Here is a 21,342-nt window from a genome sequence, read left to right on the forward strand (position 1 = left end):
TTTACTTATTCTTTTAGTCCTCACTATTTTTTTTTATTTCATAGGCCACCATTTATCATCAGTATTCCAGTATTTAATCTTTGAATGTATACTCTACTAAGTTCATGTAATACGCTTTGTTTTGTCATTCTCAGGGCCTGTATCTAATGTTAACCATTGAATAATTCCTTTATTAAGCCTTATTAAATTTAGCCACAGCCACTTGATGTCATAACAGCTACTGCGCTTAATGACCATCCATCTACCCCATATGCTTTATCTCATTTTAAATCTTCTCAGATTGAAGAGCAGATAGGGTTTCCTAGTTTTATCAATGAGCAAAAAGTGAAAGTTGGTAAAGTGAATAACTTGACAAGTATTATGCAGCTTAGAATTGGCAAAGCCAGAATTTAAATGGAAGTCAGCTAGTGACAGAGAAAGCCTTGCCTTCTTTACTACAATGTGTTGCCTCTCCAATCAGTATTGGGAGGTTTATTTTTATTTTGTCTCTTTGAGTGCACTGAGAGTCCAGTGATAAAGCACCTTTTCAATTTAAAAACAAAACAAAACAAACCTCTTTGTTTGAAATTATGCTTCTCTTTTAGGCACCGGGCCGTTAACCTCTTTCTTCAGGGATATGAAAAGTCTTGGATTGAGACAGAAGAACACTACTTTGAAGATAAGCTGATCGAGGATTTAGCAGTATGTCTTACAGGGGCTGTAAGATGAAAGCGGGCTCAGGCTTGGTGGGGTAATGCTGGCGTGACCAAGTTATCACATCACAGTGAAGGGAAGATCCCACTGCAGAGTGCCTGTCCCAGGAAACTTTTAATTCTTGACTGTTACTGCATTCAGCATTTAGGGAACATCTTATTCTTATTTCAGAGATCTCATTAACACCCAGCAATTCCGAATTTCAGGTGAAGGATAGAAGTTTATTATTAACCAAGCGTTGACTGGATTATTCTTTTGAATTCTTCTACAGAGCACCTTTAAACACCTCAGAATCAGTATAGAGCTGTAAAAGCTGAACCACATAGAAGCTATTCACCAAAAATAAGTTGGAGGTTAACAAAAGCCAATGAGAAATAGCTGGCTTTTAAAAACACATGAGGCAGAGAATGATAGACTGTACACAGGAACGGGAAGCCCTGGTAAAATGCAGTAGATGGCGACTAGAGTTCTGGTCCTGCCATTTTTTGTGGGTAAAGATGTTCTTGTACTGAGAACAGAGCAGTCTTAACCTTTTTTTTCTTTAATTTTTTAATGTTTATTTTTTTTGAGGGGGGAGGCACTGTACAAGTGGGGAAGGAACAGAAAGAGAGAGAGAGAGAGAGAGAGAGGAGAGGAGAGAAAGAATCCCAGGCAGGCTCCATGCTATCAGCATAGAGCAGGATGTGAGGCTCAAACTCAAGAAGCCATGAGATCATGACCTGAGCCAACATCAAGAGTCAGATGCCTAACTGACTGAGCCATCCAGGCGCCCAGTCTTAATCTTTTAAAAGTCATGGACCTGTTTAAATATCTGATGAAAACCAGGGTCCCTGGGTGGTTCAGTTGGTGAAGTCTCTGACTCTGGCTCAGGTCACGATAATCATGGTTTGTGAGTTCGAGCCCCACGTCGGGCTCTGTGCTGACAGCTCGGAGCCTAGAGCCTGCTTCAGATTCTGTGTCTCCCTCTCTCTCTGCCCCTCCTCCCTCATGCTCTGTCTCTTTCTCTCTCTCTCTGTCTCTCTCTCAAAAATAAATAAACATAAAATTATTTTTGAAAATATCTGATGAAAACCATTTTCTCAGGAAAACTTAGAGGGATATGGTCCCGTGGAATTTTGCAGACTACTTGGAGGTTTCTTGACTCCCAATTTAAAGACCTTGTCTCTAAAAGCTGTGGTGTTTTTTTTTTAACTCTCATGTTATCAGGGAACATTGGATAAACTGATAAAATTCATGAAAGCTCAACCCTTATTATCCCCATATATTTTAAATGAATTCTAGTTTGTCTTTAAAACCAAAACAACCCAGAGACTTTTGCGTATCTTACAGAAGTATACCCAGTACCCACAATATTAAACTTTAAATCCAGGAAAGAACTTCATTTATGTAGAGAGAAAATCAGTCTAAATAGGTAAGGCTGCAGAGGTATCAAAAGTCATTAAACCATTCATTCAACAGACAGTCAAGGTTAATTAATCCTATAGTCAGTAAAAATGCATAATAGTTTTCCTCATGTTAAAAGTTCTAATAGTACAAAATTATTCTTTTTAAGTTTAATGTAACCAAAAATAAAAAATGTGGATGTGGTTCACGCGTTAACTTTTAGCATTCTTTCCCTGTCACGGTTTATGTAGGCAAAGACAGTGCCGTGTTTAATAATCAATTTTCAGTGTTGTATGGACTAAATTTTTATACTTGGAACAACTTAGGATTTTGTTGTAATTCTTTGTAAGTTGAGCCCCCCTGTAAAGCTGAAATCTCTGTACTAAATACCCCCCCGGGTGTAAATCTGCTTCTGAGAACAGCAGAGTATTTAAATAATGTGAGTCATCCTCACCCATAGTGTTTTTGGGTCCAATTATTAAATAACTTTTTAAGCTGCATAATTTTGCATTGATTGTGTAGCACACACATATGCAAAGTATATATAAAACACACACGTGCATGCACAAAGCCTATAAAGCGTGTGCAGTTGCACACACATGCCTCAGCAGGAAGAAAATAGCTTTCCTTTTATTCATTGTTCCTGACCCTCATATTGTTTCTGAGTTTGAGTGAAAATTCATTTTAATGTGAAATTTTATCAATTTTGTCTTTTGTAGAAACCCGGTGCAGACCCTCCAGAGGAAGAGGAAAGCACGAAGAGAGTTGATCCCCTCCATCAGCTCATCCTTTTGTTTAGTCGAACAGCTTTAACAGAGAAATGGTATGGTTGGGAGGGTTCATGTGAGCATAGGAAGAACAGATAAAGAAATCCAGTGTCTCAGTATCCTGTGTGTCACATATTCATGTTTTGGTTTCATCTGATTCTCATTAGGAGAGAGAATTGTTCCAAGAAAGGACTGTCAGTCACACACCTGTAGGCCAACATTCATTCAAGTGCAGGCTTCCATGTCTTAACTATGAGCTCCAGTTCTTCCTGACAACTTTGTTATTAGCTGATTTACTTGATCCTAAATCTTATAAAATGATTTTTTCTTCTTCACAAATGGCCTTTATAAATAAAAGAGCCCAAAGCAAATTCCAGTACACAAAAAAATATGGGGAGGCCCATGGTGACCCAAATTTCCTGGGTAGATTGTGCGTTGGGTCTTAGGAAACCTTTAGAAGGTGGGTAAACCATCATCTCAACAGGAAATTTTTTGAGGTCTATTTTAAGGGCATTCTCCACTTTCCTTGGCTTCTAAAGCCTTGTTCATATGAATTCCCTGAAGCCACTGAGGCTGACCCACTCTGTGGTTAAATAAGCTTTGCACTCAGATGCCAAGTAATCAGAATAAGCTCAGCATTTGCTCCTAATAGGGAGCACTGCATAGATTCGCTCTGTGAAGGAAACCTTTGAGAGGTTATAAAACATTTATCTGCATCCCTGCCATGCAGAAGAAATCCTCCTTTTCCCTACACCTCACTCTGCTTCCTGCAGAAGCTGGAAGATAATTTAATTATCAGTCCTATCCACATGAATGTTTTCAGAGTCTAGATGAATTCATGTGACCTCTCTGCATGCCATAATAATGCACATTTCTCCCTCTTAGCCAATGTGATCCATTCTCTCACGATGTCTCTCTCTCTCTCTCTCTTTCTCTCTCTCTTATTATTTCCTAACTAACAAAATCATCTCATTCCTAAGCATAGAGCAACCCTCTGTCTGGCCTTGTCAGGTAATGAGGTATTTTCATAAGTGAATTTTTCTGATGGCTGAAACATAGAGCTGCTGAAACAGCTTTGCAAATATTAGGTGATTTTTGATGGAAACCTTGCTTCATGAAATAATGATTTCCACATACCTTAAGAAAAGGATTAATAAACATATTTCTTAATTTTTAAGAATCACTATGACCACTATATTTTCAGACAATATAGTAGCCTGAGAATCTGGGGAGTCTTTCCATCTAGTGTCAAATATTGCTTCTGCTGTCAAAGCCCCTCCCTCATTTAAATGTACTTGTTTCAGCTTCTGTAGTTTCAAGAAATGACAGCTATTACATTTGTGTGTAAATCAATAGTCCATTTATTGTGTGAGATTTGAAGGCCTCTTCCAGAAGGTAAGGTGGGACAACTGTTTAGGTCTGAGATCCTTGCTCTCTGATTCTACAGTATTTTTGAATGATGACTTTGCCTAGGTTTTGTGTTTATGTCATTTTAAAAGGGCATACTGGTTGAAAGGTAAAGGTTATTTTACACAGTGATGGTAGTTCTGCACATGACAAGCCTCCCGCTTAAAAACTCATGTGTTCTTCTTGTTTTTCACAGCAAACTGGAGGAAGATTTTTTGTATATGGCTTATGCAGATATTATGGCAAAGGTAAATAAATACATCTTGACTTTAATGTTTAATTTTAATAAAGGAAAATTGTTTTCATCTGACAGAAAGATAAAGAATCTATGTGTTTCAGGGTCCAAATGAAATACTGTTAAATCCTAGAAGCCTAAGAGCCATTAGTCTTAAATTTCCACTTACTGAGAAAATCTCTATTCTAACTTCCTTGACAGGTAATCATTGTTTCCGCATTTACATTTTATTTATGGGGAGCTAATTTTCCAAACATTCATTCATTCATTCAACAAATACTCACTGGGCCTCAAGGTATTGTAGATAACATGGAAAATAAGAAGAAAATGCACACACCCTTCTTGGAGTTTATAATCTGAGGGAGATAAAATGTAGGCAAGTGATTGCAAAAAGCTCTGTCAGGTTCGATGGTAGAGGCTGCTATTAGGGGTATAAGGAACAGGTTGTATGGTTGTGAGGCCAGCTTAGTCTAAGCTTTAAGGGAGTCGATGACTGTCTGGTGACAAGTGGAGCATGTAAAAATAGTAACAGCTAGTTTTTACTGAGTCTTGGTTTCATTTATATCTCACAGTAGACAGGTGAATGAGGGGATGAGTTTAAAAGAGGAGTCAGGGTGTCCCTGAAGCTTCTCACATGGGCAGTTGGGTAGATGTTGGTACCAGATACTGAGATGGGGACCCCAGAAGAATTGAAGGCCTAGAGTGAAGAGGAAAGGTGACCTATAACATTTTGAACTTATTAGTTAAAAATGCCTGTGGGACAGCCACGTGGAGATGTCAGACATGTGATGAGGCATTCGTGTCTGACATTCAGTATCTCAGGGATGGCTTATAAATACAGATTTGGGATTTACTAGCATTCAAAGGGAACCAAATTCATAGACGTGGATGGTCTTGCCCAGAAAGAGAAGGATATCTCTCCCCCATGAGAGGGGAAGGCCTGCAACCATGCCTCTAAAGACATGGGTGTATGAGAGATGATTAGAAGAAAAGGAACCCATTAAAAAAAAGGCAGGTAGAGAATCTTAAGCGTGAGCATATGTAGGAACTGTGGATCTAAGGGGGTAGTCAACAGAATCGTATGCTGCTAAGAGTATGGATGAGTAAGGTAAGAATGGAAACTTCTCCAGGATTTATTACATGGGCATCATGTGACCATGGTGAGAACAGTTTCAGAGGATGATGGAGAGGGGCCATTGGTGGTGCGAGTGCCATATTGTGGGTATATAAGCAGAGATTCACGAGTGAGGAGATGCAGCCTAGACGTTTCTTTACCAGAAGATTGAGAGAGACAAAGAGAGAAAAACAATATCCAGATAGAATTGTGAGGTTGAAGGGGGATTATTTTTGTTTGCCATTTGTTTACTTTTGTTTAAGAGAGGATTTGAACATGCTCTGTCCTGGTGGCCAGGAGCCAATAGAATGGGCAAGGGAGTTATTTGTGGTGTGAGACCTTGAATGAATGGGAGCAGGGGGAGAGCACAGGTTATAGAGTATAAGGAAAACTTGTTACCTTCCAGCTTCATTTTAAACCATAACCCACAGGGGTGCCTGGGTGGCCAAGTTGGTTAAACATCCAACTCTTGATTTTGGCTCAGGTCATGGTCTCACAGTTCATGAGATCAAGCCCCATGTCAGGCTCCACGCTTATGACATGGGGCCTGCTTGGGATTCTCTCTCTCCCTTTCTCTCTCTGCCTTTCTCACACCTGTGAGTGTGCACACACTCTTTCTCCCTCCCTCTCTCAAAATAAATAAATAAACATTAAAAAAGCATAACCCACAATAAGAAACACATTTATCCAGTATATTTATGGAAACAAAAATAGGTTGAAAGAAAATTTTCATGAAATTAATATCCTTCCTGTGAGCAATATAGTCTGATATTTTCTACTTAAATAAAAAAATTATTTTAGATCATGAGCCATTAAATAGATTCCACATACAAAATACCTGTCAGCTAGAGTTCTAAATTCCTTAAGTTCTAAAAGCAAGGATGTCGTAGGACTTTCATGGCTTAAACTTATCATTATAACCTAAAATGACAATTTTTCTGAACATATTTTTCATCTTAAGGGGCACTTGGGAGGTTCAGTCAGTTGAATGTCTGACTCTTGGTTTCAGCTCAAGTCATGATCTCACGGTTTGTGTGCTCGAACCCTACGTTGGGTTCTGTGCTGGCAGTGCAGAGCTTGCTTGGGATTCTCTCTGTCCCTCCCCTTCTGACCCTCCCATGCTCTCTCTCTCAAAATAAATGAAGAAATAAATACACTTTTTTTAAAAAAAAACTTATTTTTTCTTCTTGGTACTTCTAAAGGTAATGAAATTTATATAGGAGACAATTTAAAACTGTCCATTCTTAAGAGACATTTCATATTAGTGTTCTAATTTGCTTAAATAGTAAACATGCTTGTTACCTGATAAAAGCCCTATGCATCACTTCTCTTCTTTTTTTGAATTTTTTTAATGTTTATTTTTAAGAGAGAGAGACAGCATGCATATTGGGGGGAGGCAGAGAGACAGAAGGAGACGCAGAGTCCAAAGCAGGCTTCAGGTTCTGAGCTGTCAGCACAGAGCCTGATTCAGGGCTCAAACCCATGAGCTGTGAGATCATGACCTGAGCCAAAGTTAGACACTTAACCTACTGAGCCACCCAGGCACCCCTTTGCTTCACTTCTAATTACAAATGCAGAAGAGGGAAATACCACATAGGTAACCTTAGAGGACAGAGAAGCCGAAATTCATCTGTATTTAACATTAGATATATAGTATTTATGGAGGACCACTGATTTGTTTTGCAGACATGTTTTGCTAAAGTCATGTTCTTATTTTTTAAAATTGCTGATTAACTGATTACATGGGAGCCAAGGTGGCATTAGCACATAGCAGAAAATTCCCCACACTCTGAATCAATAATTCACATCTTTGTTTCTGGAGGGCAACATACTACTGAACACCTTTTCCAAACAGCAGCATTGTCATAGGTCTATGTCCCCTTTACTTTCTCCTTTGCAAACCATGTTTTCACTCTTATTCTGAATTGGAAAGGGTGATAGTCAATATTTGTTGAATGAACAAAAGAATCTATCCTTGTGTGGGTAGGAGGGTCACATTCTGTGCCTTCCCTCCCATCCCCTCTTCATCTCTATACTCAAAATACAGGTAATCATTGAACTGAAAGTAGTTTTCTGATTTGTAACTTAATATTTAATTACTTGTCACCATTCCCTTCGCTGATACACTGAGTGCTTGCTGACCATAAGAGATCCTTAGATGGGTTGGAACAATCTAGCTTTGAAGAGCTGCCATAGGTACTGGTTAATGACCATCTTCCTTTGGTCATCCATAATAATAATAGCTGTTGAGCTGTATTAAATGCTTATTATTCTCAGACACTTATTTCTAAGTGGTAAACCATTAGCATATGTTAATTCGTATAATCTTCTCAGGAGCCCTCTTCTTTTTCTTACTCCCATCTTAAATATGAGGAAATGGAGACCCAGAGAGGTAAGGGAACTGCCCTAAGCTAAACAGCTAATAATTGGCAGCATCAGGATTTGAAGCAGGTACTCTCTGTCCTCACCCCTCTTCCTAATTTATCAAACAAAAACTTTAGCTGTGGGAAGTAGATAAAAAGGTATGTATGGATAAAAACGTAAGGCCTGAAATTTGGCTCGAACAAAGCAAATACAGGAATAAGTAGGATGTGTAGTTTGGTAGGGACCTCATTAAATATCTCCATGATATGCATAAAATTGGCAATTGAATATTTTTATTTTGTAAAAGCACAGTATCATTTTTGGTAGGTCATGAATTCATTGGTCATGCCGTCTACATTTACTATATCTGATACATCTGTGTAAACAATGTCAATGATAAATTAATACCAATGATTTAGTGTTCTATGCAACATTCTTTAGTGCTTTCTGCCTCAACATATTCTAATCCTGCTGACCTTTTTAATGTTTTTCATGTATCAGAGTTGTCATGACGAGGAAGATGATGATGGTGAAGAAGAAGTGAAGAGTTTTGAAGTAAGATGGATCTTTCTAGATTTGTCTTTTTTCTACTTTGAAACATTGTTTCATAGCTTATAACTGACATTTATGTTTCTTGCTTCATGGCTTATTGCAGCTTATTGTGTCCAGGAACTGCATGTCAGAAGCTGGATAGACAAATCTGAGTCCTAACATTTGCAAAAGTTAAGACCAAGGAACGTAGAATAATGAAATAATCCAATAAAACCCATATGTTCAGAATGAGTGTTCCTGAGAACCCTCAGAGATGAGATCGCTTCAAATCGTTCTCATCTCAGTGAATGTTGTGATCTGAAATTTCCAATGGACATGGGAGGAAAATACTCATTGAAGAGCAACATGACATCGAGTTTTTAATTAAACCTTTGGTTTGATATTTTCTTCTGAATTGGATTCTTAAAAGATTCGGCTTCTTTTGACTTGAACCCAATTAGGTCACTCATTCCCTGTACATATGTAGATGGTGGCACAGACCGCAGTTTGCTTGCATGAGGTAGGAATGCATATATTCCTAGGGCTATGTTCTATTCTACTATTATTTTTTCAAGTGTTCTCAACTTGTAAATATCCAGAAAATTAGACTGCTCAATGTCACTTAGCCAGAAGTAAAGTCAGTATTATTTTTCCCCTTTATTTAGACTTGACTTTTGCTTTCTCTGGAAAAAAAAAAAAAAAAGAGTTGTTGCTAACCACCCCTTCTCTTTGTTTCTTTTTTCTTTTTCTTTTCTTTTTCTTTTTAGAATTTTCAAAAAGAAATGAAGTAGAAAGAAATAGATTATGTTATTTATGTTTTTCTGCTACACACTTGGATTTTGAGCTAGGAGTCTGGAAACAACAGATTAGTGGCCAGCAGTCAGTCCTTAATTACAGTGGTCCCCTAGAAAGGTACAGGTTGAGAGGTTGACAAAGAGTAGTGTCCTTTCCAGAAACAATTCAATACAGCATCTCTGCAGCATTGAAGTCAGTGTGTAGAAAGTACAAAAACTAATCTGAGAATACCCCATGACTGTTGCTGACTGAGAAAGATGCCATAAGATTAATTTCCTACATGACACTATGATCTTTTCTAGTGTATGTGTGTTTTATTCTCAAATCTGTCTTTATTGATAAGAAACTCAGGTAAATTCAAATGAGCTCTGAGCAGCAAATAATATTGTTTTTTCTGAAGTGCACACCATTTATGGTCTATCACTGTCTTCCGAGCAATTGTTTATTGCTATTTTGCTTCTTGTCCTCATCCTTCCTTAAGGTCACAGGATCCCAACGCAGCAAGGTAAAACTATATATATGTGTGTATTTGTCCGGGTCTGAGTTTCAGTTTCTTGTGACATTTACCTTTGTTAGACCCAACATCTTGGATTCTTTTGTAATAAAAGGTCTTGCAATCTTTCTACAAGTTTGTAGCTCTAATGCAATTGATCCCTTGAGTGCCCGTTCCTTGACAGAGATTTATTCTTCTTGTAATTCCAATAACTCATAATTTGAAATGTTAGCCTACATGTGAACCCTGGGCTGCAGGGTGTGCTGGGGTGGAAGGCTAACCCTTCAGCTGATTAACTTTCAGCTAAGGGTCTTTCAGTACAGCATTCTGGCCTCATCCCTCTTGATGTTTATTTAATACAAGTCTTGTTAGTCTAAAAGAAACATGATAAATGGCATTGCTGATGGGATTGGAAAGAAGTTTGCCTTCCCACTGTGCTACTAATACCTCTAGTTAGTAACCAGAGAAGCTGTTCCACAATTTTAATGTCGATTTCAGCATTTCATTACAAGGAATAACTTGATAATTATTTCTATCTCTTAATATTTTGAATAACTAAGTGCTTGGAACATTATCTAACAAAAAAAAACATTTTGATCTAGGATCACAAAGATTTTTGTTTGTTATGAACCCTGTTAAGCTTACATTTTATTTTCGTGACACTAGTTCGTAGGAAAGTTGATTAGAACATCCCAGGGAAAAAAAAAATACCCATCAAGGCTTTAGTTAAAAAAAAATTACTGTTAAAATGAATTTATAATATCATGAAGAATCTATTTAGAAGAAACAGATGATAATATTTTAACTCACTGTTATGTTTGGAAGAGTATATTATTGTTACATTATGATCCTTATAAATGTAAAAATTTGAGTTCATACAGCTGTCAGATATTAATTCTCATTGGATGGATATAATATAGTTAATGGCATATAATAGATATGACAATGGTATATTCTGGGCTTACATATTAGGTAATAATGAGTGTGATGCTAAGTTGGTATTTATGCTTTTATAACTATCTCAGGTAGAATTCTTTCGAATTATTGAGAATTGAAAACATGAAGGGACCAAAGATTTTATTTCCTAGCACCAAAGTTCATGCCCCAAGAATGTATTGATAAGGGTAGATAAGGAAGGTCAGGAATGTGTTGCTGGTTAAGAAAACGGTCTTCCTTTGAGAGAGGATACGGTTTCAGGGGGATCTAAAATCAAATTCAGTTTGGTAAATAGGGTCAAATCTGGTTATTCCCTCTTCAAAAACGATAAGTTCCTATTCAAGAAAGAAATTTAGGAATGGTTAGTGGTAGAATCAGTCTAGGATTCAGGTCAGACTGAAGACAAGAAATCAGGTGAAGCATGAAGCCTGACCTGAGACAACATTACATGCCCTGGATTTAGAATGACTGACAAGACATTCATAGACTGGCAGTTAATCACAGGAAAGAAGATATAAATGTCTCTCCCGTCCCTCACCATGAAACACGATTTTAAAGTTACTTACGATTGCCATTTATTCATATGCATAACCATAGACAAGATTTGGAAAGGTTCATCCCTTAACCAGATATTTTACTCTATTTGCATGTGATTCAGGATTGTAACTTATTATATATGCCTAATTCGTGTAGTGTGCTACTTTTCACAAAATACATACTTTATGAGTAAGTAATATGAACTCTTACCAAGTTGAAAAAGAGAACCAGAGAGGGAGACACTCACCTATGAAGATATTCTTATCTGAGGTTGACTCCATAATACTAACAGAACACAGAAAATTTGACCAGACAACTGGATTATTACTTTCTCTTCATAAATTTAGTAATCTACCAGACTGTTTACATTGAAGTGTCTGGTTGTTTAACATCACTTAGAGATAGTCTAAGAGTGGAATTTTTCATCCAAGTTATAATAATCAAAAAGGTTATTTGGCAGTTTCAATAATTATTAAAGCAAATTATGTTCAACAATTTTGAGAATAACATAAAGTGTGTGATAATTTAATTTTATCCCCATAACTGACTGACTATTAATATCTGCCGTACTTTCTACTTCAATTCTTCATCTGTAAGTATACAGTGAAGATATTGAGAAGAAACCAGGTACTTTTAAAAGATGGCATTATAGAAAAAATTTTCATGCAGGAGGAAGCGAAGTTTAAGAAACATTAAACACAGGAGGTGGAGACTAATATGCTGAGTATTTGCCAGCTCTTTTCTTTTTCCATCACATGTATGTTTTGTTGATATTCTGTTAAAACTTGCCTGATTCAACTTGATAATTCAATTCCCTGCTTCATCAATAATATATGTAAATATTATTTTCTTGTAACTATTTATATAATAACTGTTGCATACTTAATTATATATAACTCTTTTTAGATTTGGGACTACTTTAATACTAAGACTACACAAAAAGACAGTTAAATCTTAAGAAGAGTAACTGAAAAGGAAAAAGTGTTTTAGTAATTACTCAAAATGTTTATTACTGCAGTTGAATGCCTTGTTTGGCTTTGAATTTTTCAAAAGCCAAAGCAAATAATAATAATAACACATTAATAATGTTGCAAGTCCAATAACTTCATTTTTCTGAGCATGATGGGTTTTTCTCAACTAGATGAACAAAGAGATTTAGTACCAGAGTAAACCACATTTTTAAACTATGATTTTGCAAAATACCCAGAAACCTCCCCGAGATGGTTGCCTCTTTAATGCCATTCTCGAAACTCTATGTGTGTGGCATTAAGTGCTAATTCAATGAAAGGATTTCTATGGAATATTAAGGTACTATAATATAGATTTATTTCTTAATAAAACTCCAAATTAATGACAGTGGCGCTTAAGTAAGCCAGAGGAATGGAGCATTAACTTGCCTTCTAGACCATCTTTCTCAAACATTAGGCAAGTTGCATCATCCTTTGGCAAATGCCCAATTTCTAATTCACAGATGAAGTCTCTGTTGAATCCCTGAGGTTCTGTTATTCTGTATTATTGATTAAAGAGAATTGCTTATCTCTTAAATATTAAATATGCGTATGGCAGAGTTGATATTCTGTATTAAACAAACTTTAGGAGACTAACTTATATTCTGCCCCAGATGGGCATCAGGCATAACTAAAACGACATCATACCTAACGAATTCAGACCAATACCCAGCTCATAGTCCAAAATATGCATCACTAAGTGTAGAAGAATCAATTTAGGCCCAAATGTCTTTAATATCTAATGCTATTTAGCTGTACCCAGTGATAAAACTGCCTTTGGCTCCTCCAATGATCTAATTTAGAATACAATTCCATTCTTTGGCAATCCTTCAAGAATGAATTGGCTATAAGATGCACCCTCTCCAACAGCTATATAATTTGATCTTTGAATGGGTTCACTTACTCTGCTTATAGGAACAAAGCAATTTAAATTAGAAGGGCTCCCCAAGTCTTGCCAAAGACAACCCTTACATATAAAAAGTCAGAGATACAGCTATGGATCTAGAACATTGTAACTAATGAAACTAATCATACCTAATGATTCCTGTTATTAGGTATACGTATAATTACTAAGTTTCTACTGCAGAAGCACCAACATACCCAAAATGCAGACTCAAGTGTTGAGTTGCTTGTTGTACTATTGAACCATAGAGAAGGGAGAAGAAAGTTTGATGGCCATTGTTCTCATGTCTCTGGCTGCAATTTGCTACCCATACAGTTCTATACCGAAATCATCGATCTCAAGTAATACCCCCATGTCTTAGCCCAGATTCCTTGGAAAACAGGGCAAAGAGATTATGTGTTAACACTGTATTGGACTTGAGGGGTGGTACAATCCCAGGGAAGTAAGAGTGAGGGCAAAAGAGAATGGATGATCGAAGGAAGGAGAGAGCAAATACAAGATAGTGTGGAGCTGACCACAGCTATTCAACAGTAGTGTCAGATGGCCGTAGAATGACCATATGCATCTTGGAACAGTGCCTAATGGGACAAAGGATGAGCACTGGTTCTGTCCCACCTCTTAACCTTTTATTGGTCATAGGGACTTAATGTATTCATACTTCCTAATGTTAAGCAGATTTTCCATGCACCCCTTGGGGAAGCCAAAGCTAGCTTGGGTCCAGCTGACTGTTCAGGCACTGCAGTCTCTCTGTATACATGAACTTGGGGCCTCCTTAGTGGGTGGTAGTAGTGGGTAGGAGACAGGTTTCATAACCACAGTAATGGTGTGAGCCATTTCTAGGGCCCACTCTGCCTCAGAAGCAAGGCACATTGCTAAGTCTGGAGAGAAGGGGTATGGGGCAGGGATGGAGTATGTTCCTGGTATGAGAGAAGTTCCCAGAAAGCACATATTTCGTATGGTGTCTCATGCATATTGAGTGTGTGGACCTAAATAGCAAACTGTGTAGAATATATATTTAAACATATAATTGTTCATTTTTGCTGAACACGACAGTTTTGACTGCATGTGCTGGTATTTAAAAAATAATCCCAGTTGGGATTTATGCTTGACTGCATTATGTACAGCAGATGGGTAACAGCAGAATCAGTTGAATGAACCACATGTGTTTGAATCCCAGCTCTACCAGCTACCTGTGTGATCTTAAGCCTCAATTTTCCTATCTATAAAATGGGGCTGATTATAGACTCTATTTCATGGGATTGTGGTGAGGATAAAATTAGTTCATACATATAATGCACTCAGAACATTGACTATCACATAACAAGCTCTGTAGGTATTTGTTGTTACTATTAATTTTAATCAAATCTACCTTCATACAAAATTAAGCCAGGAAGCACTTAGAGAAACTTTCCCAGGAGGGTGAACAGAACTACACAGGACAGGAGACCTGGCTTTTCATCCTCGTGACCTTCAGTGGGTCACATTTAATTTACTCTGTGCCTCAGCTTTTTCTCTTTTGAACTAGATATTCTCAGGGGTCACACTCACCTTTAAAAGTGTTGATTTGCTGTTCATGGGTGATTTCTCTTCATTTTTCAGGAAAATCTCATAATTCTTCTAAATGCAAGAATACTGATAAAAGCATGCAAACTTTTGTCACTTTTTCTCCCAATCTTTTGTAGAGGAGTGGGAAAGAAAATAAGCTTCATAGTTTTTAGAACTATTTTGTAGAAAACAGCCTAGCTTCTGTACATATATACATGTCTCAACCTTTTTGATATTTTCTTGTTTGTTCAAGTTTTTATTTAAATTGTAGTTAGTTGGCATTCAAAGTATTGCATAATCTTACGTAGTACAGTTAGATAAAGAAGGGAAAAGTGTTGAGGGATGAAAGGGTTTCAGGGATATGTAGAGCCTTCCAAGAATGAGGTGAATTCAGAAACCCATGCCTTAGAGTCTTGCTAATTTGCTGGCATTTGTCAACACTCCTGGTTGCGAGCTTTCCAGGAGTCCTCATCCTATCACATAGATTTCACAGTATACTATATCAATAAAATAAACATAGTCATCTTGTTTTGGAGAAACAAAAATTCCTAAGGATCTTCATGAAAAGCGTAGCATGTGATATAATGATAAAGGTAGTCAGAAATTCAATATTAGCAGTTATTTGAGAATGTGTACAATAAAATCCGGAGGTACAGGTGACATCGGAAGGTGGCTGAGCACAGGATAAGTACCCAGAGTCTGGAAGGATGGAAGGACTATGTGTCCCTAAGACAGTCTCCAGAAAAAGCCCTCTCTCGGCTCAACAGATAACGTTCAAGACTGTCATCGAGGACATCTGTTCTACAAGAGTTGGTCTGGGGTAGGATCAGTAACCATTTGTGAAAACTTAGAATTATAGACACTTAAAACAACTAGCACTGAGAGAAGTCAAAACCCAAATAATGAGCTGTCATGATCCATTCTGTGATAAATTGTATTCTAACTTCTCCTTTTTCCCACGAATTATTCCAACACTCTGGGACCCTCGTGATGTAACCTACCTTCATATTATTAGAGGTCATCAGTCACCTTAGTTTTCTTGTTCTCTCTTTTGTCAGGCTACTGGATCTGCATAGCATTTCCTTCTGTATACAAGGCAGCATTTGATGCTCTTAAGGCTTAAACAAACAAATAGGTAAATAAATGAATGCTGTTGTAAGTCAGTTTTTGCTCAGGACAAAACACAATTTGTTCTCACGATAACGTAATCTAACTTTGCTAATTTGATAACGTCTAATTTTAGAATTGTTCATTCTCCCCACCCACACCCCACACCACTTTATATTTTGTTCTTGGAGTTTCTTGTGATGTAGTACACATTTTGTCAACAGGACCCTGAAATAGAAAATTATTTCAGTGCAGCTGGGTTTTATTGCTTTAGCATGGTACTGGTTAGTTCTCAATATGCTGAATCCACGGGGAAACATTTCAACAGGCATGGGGTTGTAAGTGATAAAGAAGAAGTAAGCCATAATCATACCACATAGTACATTTAAACTTCAGATCCTCCAACACACTAACTGAACTACATTTCTCTGTTTTAGTGCTTCTGTCATCTCTGATCATCTATTAGTAAAAAATGTGGCATTTTAAAGTTTGCTTTGGGTGAAAACATATTTTTCTTTTTCTTTCCTTCTTTTCTTCTTTCTTTTTCTTTCTTTCTTTCTTTTTTTTTTTTTTTTGTTAAAGAGAAAACATTAGAAACTATGTCCATCCTATTGAAAAGCAGAACTCCGGAATATTATTATACCGTTATATACAAAGGGAATGTATACATATATACAAAGGGAATGTATACAAAGGGAATGGGTTAAAGGTACAGACAACAAATGAAATGAGCTAAAAAAACCACAGTTTGAGAATGAGAATTTGTACGTGTATAATTCTTTGACCAAGTATCGAAAATAAATGGCAGAGGCGTCCATCTTGTACCAGCTTTGTAGCCCTTCACATGAAGAGATAGCATTTGTAAAATTTCAGATCAGTTGTATATGCTACCTGATATCACATTATTTAGGTCTGCAACTCATTCCATTCATTTTCTTGAAGACCTGTGATGTGCAGGAATGTTCCTGGATATATAGTATATGAATGCATGTGCTTAAAACAGACATACGAGCCTCTTAGCCCCTGTCCTCCTGGAGATTTTCTTCTAGGAAACTCCATACATACATTAATTTAACTTTTAAGAAATAAAATTTAAAATTTATAAATGTGGGGGACCATTATTATTAGACAGAATTATAATCTTAAGTGTTTTCCTAGGACTGCAAGTCGACTCTTTATAAATGTGGCCAACCTACAGTTTCAGAAACCAGAATACTGGACAGAATTAAATGAAATGGAGAACGTGACTCTTACCTGTATTTTTGTTTTCCCCTAGTCAGAGTTGGCCTGTTTGTGTTGTAAATTGAAGGGTTAACATCATTTCACTGCCGTTTGCTTTTGCCCTCATAGTCCTCTAATTGAATTTCTAAATTTCCATTTTTTTTTCCTTATAATGTTGAGATTCAGTGTCACCTTGTAGGTTGTGACTACCTTTAAGGTGCCAAATAAGAATAGATAGGATTGACTTATTACAAAATTATGGGAAATCTTTTTAGAAAGAGTTCAGCTCCTGAAAAGGTCTACTCACTCAGAACTAGCCTCCATGTGCAGCTGAAGAGAAAAACATTATGAAAACATTTTCAGCAGTTGCTGAAGGCTTGGAAATGNTTTCTCTCTAAGGTCAGGAACAAGACAAGGATGTCCATTCTTGTCACCTTTACCCAATGTAGTACTGGAAGTTCCAGCAATCAGCAAAGAAAAAAAAAAAAAAAAAAGGCAAGCCAACTGGGCTCCTATGGCATTATTTACAGCCTGTAGCTGGGATGCCCACATGGCCCCGAATGCCCACATAACTGAGGAAAGCCCATCAGTATCAGTACAAAAGTTTTGCTCTCAATAGGCTGCCCTGGTTTAAAATATCTTTCATCTCCATTACAGGGATAAACTATTTTCTCCATCAAGAAGCAAGGGACAGTTGTAATTTTTTTATTTCCATATTTTTCTCCTGTAAGGCAAGTTGTTGGAAGAACTGAATGGATGATTTTTTTCTTCAGGTCTTTCNCACTTTAGGAGAAAAAAATGGAAGAATCTTAATATTTTATTACAAACTAAAATCATACTAAAAGCAATCATGATGTTGAGTACTTCCATTCAATGCCCGCTATTTGATCATGGGTCTGATTTGTTACCCCTGTTGACCTTGAAAAGGTTCATAGCAATCTTATTAGGGAAAGAGCTGATAATTCCTGGTTGCTCTTGGTAACTGGAACTTTTTCCCAAAGGGAAAATTGAAACTTTGGACTTCCTCCTCCCCACAACCTTTTTTTGTAATTAGAATGAATGATTTAGAGACTGAACTTAAAGTAGAAGGTATAATGTTTATTTAAGACTCTATGGCAGTTTAGGCAGAATCTGGAATGGGGCAGGAACCCTACTCTTAGAAAGATGCTTTCAAAAGCTCCTTTCAGAGTGCCATTTCCCCGAGCAAAATTCTTTAAAAAGATCTATCTTCAATTTTCTTAGAGAAACTAATCTGCAGTAAATTTGAAATTAAATAATTTTCTCTCCATCCACATAATCCATCATTTTGTTGTCTGAAAACTTCTGGGTTTAGCTTTCAAGGTTTTATTTTATTACACTGTGATAAAATTTCCAATGGAGAGATTAAATTTCATACTCAGAAAGCTCTTCTCAAAGGACAAAGTACCAGAAAGAAATCATGTTAAATATCTTCTGAAGAGAAAGGCTCCAACTCAATCTGACAAAGAAGAAATTCAAGCTAGAGGTTGACCTGATCCCTCTTTATGAAGTATGGCTTTCCTGCTTCTAGATCAGTATATCTTTTTTAGCTCCATAGTTTTTTTCAGAGGAATCATCATCTCCCCTGAGGTATTTATTAATATTGAAATTTAGATGGTGTGTGAGAAAAATAAGGGTGATCTTTTTGTTTTTTAACGAAGGCAATTGAATATTCTCTCTGTCTCTTGATTCTGACATTTCATCCATTGGGCATGACTTCAGTTACCACAGAAGATACTAGGATCTAGAGTGTGTTGTGCAAATTGTTCTGACGTATCTTTGAGCGGGTCCATCTACTTTTGGAGCACAAACAGCAAAGGGTTTTCTATGTTTTGTTTTTTGTTTTCCCCCTCAAGGATATATGGCATGCTGCCACTTTCTGTCTTCTTCGGGTTTTTCCCAAATCTTCGTATGTTCTAGTGGGTCAATAGAAGAATCAGTCTTTCTAACTCCCTTGCCTCTTTAGTAGATGAAAATGATAGGGTGGTTCCTTAACCCAATAATTTCTTATCGCTGTCTTACTGAAAAAGTCTTCCGCAAAAAGAATTGGTTACTTTGGGAAGCACAAGTGCAAAGTTCAGGAGGAAAGTGAAAGATTGTTGGGTCTAAAAGGAGGGATCAAATGTTGCTGACCAATTGTAAGCCACACCTGAAGAGCAGGCGAAAGGGTCTTCTTTCAGTTTTTTTGAAACTGTGTTGTAATGACAATATGGTTTTGTGTGTCTTTGTGGTTTTGTTTTCGTTTTGTTCTTGACTTCGCAGGAAGAGGTTTAAACATGAAGGCAACCCTTTTAGATGTTAGCATGGCTATACATATGAAGCAAAGCTGCCTTTTTTTTTCTTTTCTCTGCTTCCATTTAGACCTATCACGTAATTTAAGAAAAAAAATAAAACTTTAACCACAGGAGCTCTAACTATAGTGTGAAAAAAAAACCCTGATCAATTTTGTTTTTGCAGCACGATATTATCAAAGATTTAAGAAACAAATTTGCCAGCCTCGGCGAGAACTCTCTGGTAACAGCATAAATGTCTGTGTTGGTTGCTTTTGATTTGAAGGTTTCTTTTTTTTTTCATTTGTTTGAGCCCATTTCTCCCCCCCCCCCTTTTAGTTTACTTTCTTTTTCATATTCTGTAACTAGCAAGCCTTCATTTTTTAAACCTCTTCCATCTTCCTGTGTCTATTTTCTGTACTTTGGATGGAAAGTTTATGGCAGCAAACTGTCACTCTGGCTACTTCTGCTGCAGCTCTTCCTGCTCTTAGGTCATATATGTTTTGGCCGTTGTGTTTATGGACATGATACTAATTGACTGTTTCATGTCCCATTGACTAAGCTTCTCTACCACGCCATTTGATGGACTCGCTGTCCTAGGGGCTCTATGCAACTTCCATTTTGCAACTTATACTGCTTAGTTCCGTCTCAATTCTCCAGCGAACTGGATAGCTCAAGTGAATGATCCTACCAGTCTTGAACTTGCTGTGCCTTTATATTTTATTTTTATTTTCTTCTTTGTGTTTTCAGTGGTAGTCTCAGTGGAAAAGAACAAAACCCCAGCCATTGCTCAAGCAGCACCATGCAGTATCGTTTGTTACCACCCAAGAATACAAAATATAAAGGCACATTGCTTCTTTTATTCTTGGTGGGGGGTGACCGGGGAGATGCGTATCATAAGTCTGCTACTTAGTTGAAGCCTACCTTTTTTATTCATATCCGCTTTCAATTTCGCTTAAACTCCAACACGTCTCAGTTCATGTTTTTCTGTCATTTAGTGATAACTTGCAACTCGAGCCAATTGCTGAGCAGTATCAAGTTATGGCCATGGCATGGGAGATTATTAAAAAACATAACAAACTTCTGCACAAATGTATCATTCAGAAAGTGCAAGTTTCGATGATGAAGTTCAGTACTTCAAAACTGTGATACAGGCTTTGGACTAATCAAACAATTAAAATTGAGAAAATCCATCCGGATAAGCCAGTACCAAAAGTATATCAAGAAAACTATAAAGGGAAAAACCAAGAGTTGAACATTGTTAACATCTGTTGAATAACATTGTTGGTGTTGAAATGGTCCATAATGTTGTCATAGAGCCCATACATGAAGAGATGACTAAAAATATGGTTTATAGAAAGCTGCCGTGCTTAATGACAGTCACAACATAAATGGTTGGGATTTGTGTTCAGGAAAAAGAAATGGAAAAGCAAAAGCTTCTATACCAGCAAGCCAGGCTCCATGACCGCGGGGCTGCTGAGATGGTGCTGCAGACCATCAGCGCCAGCAAAGGTGAGGCTTGCCACTCTCCTCAGACTTCTTTATTCTCCCGGAGTACCCTTATTTAACTCCTCCTGATTTATCTAGTCCCTGAGTTTCCTGTTCATTACTAGGTCAGGACGTCAGAAATGCAGGCTCTCATTAACCTAGTCCAATGAGGATTTTTTTTGCAGAGTCTTGTTAAAAGATTTATTTCTGATCATTAAGTTTTGGAAATTTTATGGTGACACAGGCCTAACAAACTGACCGTATAAATCAGGGGTGGGCAGATGTTTTCTGTGAGAAGCCAGACAATAAATGGTTTCGGCTTTCCTGGCCATGGGTCTCTGTCATAGCCCTTCAGCTCTGCCATAGTAGCCTGGAAGCATCTAGAGACAGCATATAAACAAATGGTGTGGCTGAGTTCCAATAAAACTTTATTTACAAAAAACAGGTGACAAACTGGACATGGCCCTTAGGCTGTAGTTTCTAGACCCTTGATATTAATGTGTAGACTTTCAAGTGAGTCTTTTTGA

General features: G+C 37.3%; 1 protein-coding gene across 1 annotated transcript in view; it reads left to right on the top strand.

Moving 5' to 3' along the window:
* RYR2 (ryanodine receptor 2) overlaps window positions 1–21,342 on the top strand; it is a 674,490-nt gene that overhangs the window by 579,725 nt on the left and 73,423 nt on the right. Inside the window, exons 79-84 of the mRNA XM_077751737.1 lie at window positions 585–681; window positions 2,796–2,899; window positions 4,447–4,498; window positions 8,465–8,518; window positions 9,771–9,794; window positions 20,740–20,839. Of these exons, the coding sequence (XP_077607863.1) occupies window positions 585–681; window positions 2,796–2,899; window positions 4,447–4,498; window positions 8,465–8,518; window positions 9,771–9,794; window positions 20,740–20,839 (431 nt within the window). The remainder of the gene's footprint in view (window positions 1–584; window positions 682–2,795; window positions 2,900–4,446; window positions 4,499–8,464; window positions 8,519–9,770; window positions 9,795–20,739; window positions 20,840–21,342) is intronic.

The sequence above is a fragment of the Crocuta crocuta genome, unplaced genomic scaffold (genome assembly GCF_008692635.1).
Source record: "Crocuta crocuta isolate KB4526 unplaced genomic scaffold, BGI_CrCroc_1.0 scaffold59-1, whole genome shotgun sequence".
Classification (NCBI taxonomy): Eukaryota; Metazoa; Chordata; class Mammalia; order Carnivora; family Hyaenidae; genus Crocuta; species Crocuta crocuta.